The sequence below is a fragment of the Bufo gargarizans genome, chromosome 2 (genome assembly GCF_014858855.1).
Source record: "Bufo gargarizans isolate SCDJY-AF-19 chromosome 2, ASM1485885v1, whole genome shotgun sequence".
NCBI lineage: Eukaryota > Metazoa > Chordata > Amphibia > Anura > Bufonidae > Bufo > Bufo gargarizans.
The window spans coordinates 528,289,876-528,299,264 of NC_058081.1; the positions used below are offsets into that span (position 1 = coordinate 528,289,876).

General features: G+C 44.3%; 1 protein-coding gene across 6 annotated transcripts in view; it reads right to left on the reverse strand.

The window, feature by feature from the left end:
- The window catches only part of LOC122928540 (aldo-keto reductase family 1 member C3-like), a 78,225-nt gene extending 73,863 nt beyond the window's left edge, over positions 1-4,362 (reverse strand). For 3 of the 6 annotated variants that reach the window (XR_006387892.1, XM_044281470.1, XM_044281474.1), the window contains exons 1-2: positions 4,233-4,362; positions 3,966-4,111 (exon numbers count right to left, since the gene is read on the reverse strand). Coding sequence is in view for 3 of the 6 variants with exons in the window: in XM_044281470.1 (XP_044137405.1) it covers positions 3,966-4,052 (87 nt within the window). In the remaining 3 variants the exon portion in view is untranslated. Of the gene's footprint in view, positions 1-3,965; positions 4,112-4,154 lie in introns of those variants that run through there. The other 3 variants (XM_044281471.1, XM_044281472.1, XM_044281473.1) reach the window with 3 other exon arrangements.
- Between the last annotated feature and the right edge of the window lie 5,027 nt (positions 4,363-9,389).

Below are 9,389 nucleotides of genomic sequence, written 5' to 3' on the forward strand. Positions count from 1 at the left end.
AGAATTTGATAGCAAATTACTCATTTTAAAGAAGTTTCAAAGACCCAAAAGTAATTTTAAGTACTATTGTGTGTGTTGCAATGGCAGCAATTTGAAAGTGAATTTTTTTTTATAATTTACATATATTTCCCAGAATCCGACCACATTTTTCCAGTCTGCGGTTTAATCTGTTAATCTCAGTGCTCTGCATTTAAACACCGTCTGTGGTTTTCAGAGCCATACATTGGGAAAAAGTGAAAAAAATATATATAAATATTACCCAGAATCTGACCACATTTTTGCTGTCTGCGGTTTAATCCGTTAATCTCAGTGCTCTGTGCTCTGAACACCGTCTGTGGTTTTTTACGGTGTTCATCTGATGGGTTAGGTCATTTGATATTTTTATAGAGCCAGTCGATACGGACGGGGCTATACCTAATATGTATACTTTTTTATTTATTTATGTAAGTTTTACACAATAATATTTTTTAAACAAAAAAAATCATGTTTTTGTGTCTCCATATTCTGAGAACCATAGTTTTTTCAGTTTTTGGGCGATTATCTTAGGTAGGGTCTCATTTTTTGCGGGATAAGATTACGGTTTGATTAGCACTATTTTGGGGTGCATATGACTTTTTGATCGCTTGCTATTACACTTTTTGTGATGTAAGGTGACAAAAAATTGTTTATTTAGCACAGTTTTTATTTTTTACGGTGTTCATCTGAGGGGTTAGGTCATGTCATATATTTATAGAGCCGGTCGATACGGACGCAGCGATACCTAATATATATACTCCCCCCCCCCCCTATATTGAAAAAAAATTTTTTTTTACTTTATTTGGGGAAAATTACGTTTTTGTTTATTTTTGCTTAAGACTTTTAATTTTTTTTTGGGGGGGGACTTTTTTTTTCAACTTTTTTTTCACTTTATTTTTTGTCCCACTTTGGGACTTGAACTTTTGGGGGTCTAATCCTTTACAATGCATTCCAATACTTCTGTATTGGAATGCATTGGCTGTATGAGTAATACTGTGTGTATTACTCATACAGCTTCCGGCCTGCGAGATCCAGAGGGCTGGATCTTACAGGCTCATCACCGGAAGGCAGCGCGATACCTTCCTTAGGCATCGTGCTGCCTTCCATGCCATTGGGTCCCCCCTACAGCCGCATGGGGACCCGATGGCACCGCCGATCGCTGCCACCGCCGATCGCTGCCACAAACCGCAGGTCTGAATTGACCCCACTGCGCATTTAGCCAAGGTGCCTGCTCAATGATTTGAGCAGGCACCAGGTTCCAATCACTGCCCGCCAGGCGGCGATCGGAAATACACAGGACGTACCCGTACGCCCTGTGTCCTGAAGAAGTTAATATAATACACCATTTTGAGGGTCAAACACACTTTGTGCTGGGCTGGGCACCTGTGAAAAAAGAGGCAGAGCAGGCAGAGAGAGAAACTGAGGCCAGCAGCAGCCATTTCAGTACGATTAGAGCCAGGGGCGTAGCTAAAAGCTCATGGGCCCTGGTGGAAGAGTTCAACTTGGGCCCCCGTCCCTCAGTGCTTGTTGGCAAGGGGCAGGGGAGCACATAGCCTTCCTGCTGCCTGAGGGAAACATTGAAAGGGCACCTCCTCATGCCAAATTCTTAACCTAACCCCTTCCCTCCAGCCAGAGGTGTAAATTGACCAGTATGCACTTTCTATAATGCCAGTGTCTTATGTGGCACAAGGGTCTTTGGGCCCCCAGAGGCTCCTGGGCCCAGTAGCGACTGCTACCTCTGCACCCCCTATAGCTACGCCCCTGATTAGAGCCAATTAGAGCCAGTCTCTCTGCTGCTCTGAGTGCCTCTCACTCACACATCCCAATACCCTGCCCTGCTGCCCCTCAACATTCATTAAAATTTACTATTGATGGAGCTTTGGCTGCTGCTAGTCCTCCTTCTTGCTGCTTTCTTAGTTGCCACAATGACATTTCTAATCTGCAGCCCCCCACAGACCCTGCTGAAGCTGTGCTGGCACTGAGAAGACGGGGCGGGCACATTGGCGCTGGTGGGGATGGGCCCTCCTCTCCTCTCTTCCACTGCGGCGCTGATGGGGGTGGGACCAACCCGGCTGTTAGAGTCTGCAGCAGGTAGCTGTAAGTGAAGCGCTGCTGCTGCAGATACGTAATTTGCTATTACTTTGGCGCAATCGCGATGTCAACAAAATACCAAGTAAGGCCACACCCTAAAGGGTTGTGTGGTTTGGGGGGCGTGGCTTAACACAGGTGTGAAGTCGCTTTCATACTGTGGCTCCTCAGGAATATTAAAGCCCCCGTTAGCGCCCTCAGTAATAGTAATGCCCCATTATTGTGCCCCAGTAAGAGTAATGGCCCTATTAGTGCGCCCCAGAATGAATAATGCCCCCTATTAGTGCCCCCCAGTAAGAGTAATGCCCCCATCAGTGTCACCCATTAAGAATAATGCCCCCATTAGTAATCCCCAGTTATATAACCCCCAGAGTAATGTGGCCCTCATCCCCCGGGAACCGTCACTCGGGGCTGGCACACTGACTGTAAAGTGTTGTGTGAGAGTCCGGCAGCTTTCCTGGGCCTAGTAACGGAGATTGGGGAAGAGGGGAGGCGTCATGATAGGAAAGGAGCGCAGAAGAAGAGTCGGGGACGGGAGGAGCGCAGGCCCGCGGCTCGTTTCATTGTTATCCGGCCTGATCTGGGAGTAAGAGCAGCGCTGTCCTGGCGCGGCCGCCATGCTGTGGGGCGAGGGTTTGCTGCTCTCCTTCAGCAGCGTCTTTGTGCTCCTGCTCCTGACCACCCGCAGCCCCCAGCTCTTCGGCTTCCAATCCATCCTGACTGGCAGCCTCGTCCTCTTCAGGTTCGAGCCGGTCCAGGAGTGCCGTCCACTCACTCACCGCCAGCTGTCAGGACCGTGAGCTAGCAAGTCAGACAGTCTGCACTGCAGTTTGAAATTAATCCTGTGTCCGGGTCTGAGAAAGGCTTGTACCCGGGCACAGGATTACAAATCCCGTACGGGTGGCAACCCTAGCGATGGGCCATTTTGCCGCGGCATGGCAAACAATCTTCCAGGGCCCTGTCCTGGCCTGGCAGTTGGGGACCGTTGCTTTAACGGATACCTCAGACTGATTATTTAGAGAGGAAAACAGCACTACTCACTGGATGTATTCAAATATCTGTCCCAATGGTGGCGGTGCCAGCAGTGTTAGGTCCAGGCCCGACGGGCCCCCAATAATCCAAAAAGAAAATAATTACCGCAGCACTCTCTGTCACCAATCGTGCAACGTTTCGACTGCACATTCAATGCTTGAAAAAGACTTTGTGAAGTCGAAACGACGCACGGTCGGTAAATAAACCATATACAACTAAAGACAGAGAGTGCTGCGGTATTTTCTTTTACCTCAGTCTGATGCCATACAGTGATATTTGTTTACCATAGAGTTTAATAGTAAAAAATAAACGTATACGGTAACGAATACATTTTTTTACCAGACTCTGCAGGATACAAAATCGCGGTGTGCTATACTTTTGTATAATTTTTTTCCCAACGGATGGCAAAAACGTGATGTGAACCCACACTTACATGGAACGTACCTACCATGGAATTCCTAATAAAGTACTCAACAGTGCCAAATTCAGAGTGCGACCTTAAACAGTACCAGCCAGAGAGTATTTCCATACACAGTACAAACTTAAGTGCCCTAGAATATGCCCTATTAACAGTGGCAACCAGAGAACAGCTTGTTCACAGTACCAGATACTGAATACCCTAAAAATTGTGTCCGTTAGGGAGTGTCCACCTAAATTGTACCACACACATTGCCCTATAAACAGTTCAAACCAGTGTTTCTCTACTATATGCCAACCAGAGAATGTTGTCTATAACATTACCAGCCAAGAAATAAACAAGGTCACCAAGAGAGTGCCCCATAAACAGGGTCATATTTCCACAAATCAGCCAGTCTATATAAGACACTCACCTCCTGTGGAGCATAGGTACCAAATCCCACCACTGGCATCAGATGCCCATCATTTAGCCTTACACAGGAATCTGGTTTCAGAGCCATGATGTGTCTGTTTACTGTCGAGAGAAATCTCACTACAGCTCATTTATACAGGAAGTGACCTGGAAGAAGTCAATAAGCAATCAGTTACAGTCAATGACTCACCTGACCATACCAAGTGATGGTCCCTGTGGTAGATGCAATGAGAAACCTCACTTCACTGATAAGGAAGGCTGGATGTACCTCAACTTCACCCCTGTCAATAATTTCATTTACTTTCTGCTTGTTTCATGTGCTTGAAATTTTGTCACCATAACAAATCCGAGCCAGTTACGTTCCACTGACAGTTATTGTGCAATGCCAGCAACTCTGCTCCCTCCTCACTTGTACGGAACATGACATTTTGTTTTTCAATTGCTGGTAAATGATTAATAAAATCAGGATTAGAAGCAAAAAGCAAAAGATTCACAGATGGTGTCATTGTGTAGTGATTACAGCAAATATAATAAAAAAATAAATTGCGGCACATTTACTAAACTGGCCTTTTTTTGTTGAAAAAAAAAAACATGCATATTGGCAAAGTCTGTCTTCAAAATGCGCCTCATTTGTTATCCATCCCTAACTCTGTATTGTCTTTTTTTAGTTTAAGTCTGACATCTAGTGGCCGTGGCCCGTATTGCGGCCCACAAACATTGAATCCACAATATGTGGGCATCGGCCGCGTGCTCCCCGCATCACGTGTGCTCCCCTCCCATCTAATAGGTCCACAAGTTCTATTTTTGCGGTGCGGCAGCACGGACAGAAACACCAGAAACTTGTTCCATTTTTTTTTAAGTTGAATGGGTCTGGATCCGTTGCGGCTGCTGCACGGATGGGGCCCGTGCATTGGGGACCGCAAATTGCGGTCCCCAATGCACGTAACGGCTGCACAATGGCCATGTGCAAGAGGCTTGATTCAAATTCACTAAACTGGTCTAAATAGTAAATGCATGAAAATGTGGTACAAGTGAGTTGAATTTTGGCACAAATCTCCATGAAAGTAGGTAAATTGCGATGCAACTCATCACTCAAAACAGAGGCAGAAAAGTACGTCAGCCCTGGGGTGGCACAGAAATGAGGTCTCATGCACATTAACTTATTTATTGTCCGTGTGCGTTCCGTTTTTTTTTGCGGCCCATATGCGGAACCATTTATTTCAATGGGACTCCCAAAAATGGAAATGACTGTTACAATGGACCGCAAATAAAAAACGGATGTAACATGGACTTCACACAGATGTTTTTGTGGATCTGTGTATTGCAGACCACAAAATCCATACGGTCGTGTGAATGAGCCCTTAGACTGTTTTTGCAACAAAAACCTGGCGCAAAATAAGGTGCACCTACACACGCAAATAGGACGGAAATAAGGCGCAGATGTTTGAAAATTTCTGATTTTGTCTTAAAACTAAAAATAGGCGCAACAGGCGCAAATGCCTCCAAAACAGGCACAAAAACAGTTGGTAAATGAGACTAAAAAGACTGTTAAAATCCAAATTTTGGGAAAAATTCAGGATGAATTCCAAATTGATAGATCTGATTTCCTTAACTCCAGTATCTAGATTTATACATAACTCCTTGTGCTTCATCGAATTTTCCTTTTTTCCCCCACTAAGTTTTGCTGGTAGCCTCAAACTGTTCAATCAGTGCTTTTCATAATAAGATTTTTCTCTATTGCTGTTTCTGTATCCTTTCAAAAGACTTCTCTGGATAACACTACATGCACCCGGCCGTTGTTTTGTTCCTCGTCCGAGCTGAGTTTTGGCGGCTCAGATGCGGACCCATTCACTTCAATGGGGCCACAAAAGATGCGGACAGCACTCCGTGTGCTGTCCGCATCCGTGGCTCCGTTCCATGGACCGCTAAAAAAATATAACATGTCCTATTCTTGTCTGCGCTTTGCGGACTAGAATAGGCAGTTATATTAAAGGCTGTCCATGCCGTTCCGCAAATTGCGGAACTCCTACAGACGTCGTGTGCATATAGCTACTCTCTTTTCCAAATGAAAAGGAAGACAGAGTGTCACATACCAGGAATCCAGCTATTTCTGTATAACTACCCTTTAAGGGCAGGTTCACATCACCGTTTTGTTTTCGGTTCTTTTGATCTGTCAGAACAAAAAAAAATAAAGGATTTATTTTGGGCATCTGTTATGCTTATTTTGCATCCGTTATTTTAGACAGAAAAAAAGTCCCCCCACAAAGTGCTTTTTTTTTCATCTAAAATAACGAATCTCAGACACATATGGCTAAAACAGATGCAAAATCAGCATAACTAGCATGATGGATGCTCAAAATAAAGGATCCATTTTTTTTTGTTTTGTTTTCTGATCTTCTGATGGGATACCAAAACAGTGATGTGAACCCCAATAGAGCTGAGCAAAGAAACTTTCTGTGGCTGTCTAAGAGGGTACTATTTCTACTTATTGAGGGTGCTGAGTATGCATTGGGCATATTGTAAGCCAGTTAATGCTCCTCTGGGTTTCTGGGAAAAAATATATGAAAATTAGCACATCTCACATCTGCTGGTATCAGACAGGCTTAGGCTACTTTCAAACCTCCAGTGTGAATTCCAGCAGGCTATTTCGGCAGAGCACAGCCTTCTGGAATTCACTGAATATGGCACTGCCAGATGTGAATGAAATATTCGCCGGCCCCATCCATTAAGTATAGTGGGGTTCGGCGAGAACCGTATGCATTCAAGCAGAGAACTGACCGGACACAAACCTCTGCATGCTGCGATTTGTGTCTGGACAATTCTCTGGTTGTCTGCCGGAACAGCCATGTTGGAGTTTTACACTGGAGGTATGAAAGTAGCCTTAGGAACACGGCCGCACCACCAATTAGACGATGCCCTGGATCTAAGTGGAGGGCAGTGGCAGGGCCGAGGGAAACATTCATCTCTCTATATTCAACTATATCACCATACAGCTCGAGACACAGGCCGGAAGAGGCCTGCACCACATAGCTGATAACTGCATGGAGGTATATAGGGGCATTTTATACTGGCACACATGGGTGACATTATGAGGAAGGGGGGGCACTATGGGAATATCTACTTCGGCACTATATAGGGGTATTTAATATTGGCACACATTATGGGGGCACTGTGGGGACATTACCTCAACTGGGGGCACTAAGAGGAGGTATTTTTTGTACCGGAACACAGAAGGGGCAATTTTTGTACTGGCACACATTATGGGGACACTATGGAGACAGTGGATCTACTGGGAGCACCAAAAGAGACTATTTTTTTGTACTGACACACAGTGAGGGGCATTGGCACACATTATAGGGCACTATGGGGACATTGGCTCTACTGGAGGCACTAACAGAAGGTATTTTTTGTACTGCACACAACGGGGGCATTTTTTGTACTGGGGGTATATTTTGTACTAGTGCACATAATTTGGGTGCATTTATTTGTACTGGCTCACATTATAAGGGGGTATTATTTTATACTGGTGCACATTTTAACGGTGCATTTTTTGTACTGGCTTATACATAATTACTACTGGGGGGCCTATGGTGAACTTTATTACTACTGGGGGTCTATGGGAAACATGATTACTAGTATGGTGTGACTTTTGGGAGCACTATTACTGTGGGAGGCACCTTGGCACAGTACCAGCTTAGCACAATTATTTTTGGGGGACATTGTTTGCAACACTATTAGTATCAGGGCCACTATATGCTTGGCGCAGTTATTTTTTAGGATACTAAGTACCAATAATTATTGTAGGGGGCACTATATGTGTAGTACTAGTATTTTCACGGAGACTGTTTCTGCATTGTAGCATTGGGGAGCACAGCTGGCACAGTATTGGGGGTGCCAGGATGGGGTGTTCAGAAGGTGGGAGGATGATGAAAAAGTAGGAAACTAAGTAGTCTGTTTGTCAAACTCAACATAGACGAGATGCGGCTGAAAGAAATCAAGGTAGTCTGGTCTGAAAGATGAGGAAAGAGAACATCAAAAGAGACGTCACTAGATATAAAAAGGTTTGTGGCACCCTGTATGTTTTGCAGTGCTGTATGTAATGTTAGCGGGAAAGAGGCTAGGTTAAGAATTTGGCATAAGGATAAGGTGGAGGGGCACTGTTTAAATATTTGCCTCAGGCAGCAGAAAGGCTAGGTGCACCCCTGCTTAGGAAAGCTAATTTTAATATGTTCCCCAGAAACCCAGAGGGGCATTGCCTGGCCTACAATACTTTACAAATGTGCTACGCATACTAGTGTCTCTCTCTCTCTTTCTCTCTCTCTTTCTCTTTCTCTTTCTCTTTTTCTCTTTTTCTCTTTTTCTCTTTTTCTCTTTCTCTCTTTCTCTCTTTCTCTCTTTCTCTCTTTCTCTTTCTCTCTTTCTCTCTTTCTTTCTCTCTCTCTTTCGTTTCTGGGTCCAGTTGAAGAAAAGAGCATCCCCTCCCACTTAAGGTGGATAGACTAGGTCCCTAAAGATTATTAATTGAATGGTATTAGTGAGCTTGAGTAAAACTCTGTGGTTTTGTTATGGCGCCATTTTTAACCCCTTCAGGACTGAGCTATTTTTCACTTAACGACCAGGCCAAAATTTGGAAATAACATGCGTCAATTTATGTGGTAATAACTTTGGAATGCTTTTACTTATCCAAGCCATTCTGAGACTTATCCAAGCCATTCTGTGTGTTGGGCCATCTACCAACATCAAGGTGGCTCCTATGGATGGGTACCTAATTGTCACGGACGTCCCGGCAGCAGTGAGTGGCAGGAGATCTGTGAGACTGGCAACACATGGCATATGGTTTCATCTGACAGGTTTTCCTTGCGGATCAACAGGTGTCTGTGTTGTTTCTGGTAATAGCAACACCCCTTGCCTCCAGGTGTTGCTTATGTGGTCATTTAACCTTCCTTATTTATTGTTGCTTCTCCCACTATGCTGTGCAGTTTATTAGTGTTGTAGTGAGCCTGGGAAGAGATATATCCTCCAGATATCTAGCTATCTCTGCTTCTGAAACTGTAATACTATCTATATAACTTTTGGTAAAATTGTGTAAGTGTCTGTAGGATTCCATCCTGCGTGTTCAGTACTTGGCCCATAGGGTTCCTGACCGATAATATTGTTGAATTATGGTGGATAAGTTGGGCCACTAATTTAGCTGACTGGTTACCTAGTTCAAATGCAGTCAAATGCAGTCTATTAAAATCTGTTGGGTGGTGAACATATTGTTGTTCCAGTACATTACACTGAGTTTCCATCTCCATCTCCTGGCGTTTGGTGTCTTTTTTAATATGGAATATACTAGTGTGCAGGGACCCACGAAAGAATGCTTTTAAGGTGTCCCATACCAATGCTATATTGGGCTCATCTGCATGTACTTCCAGAAATTCTT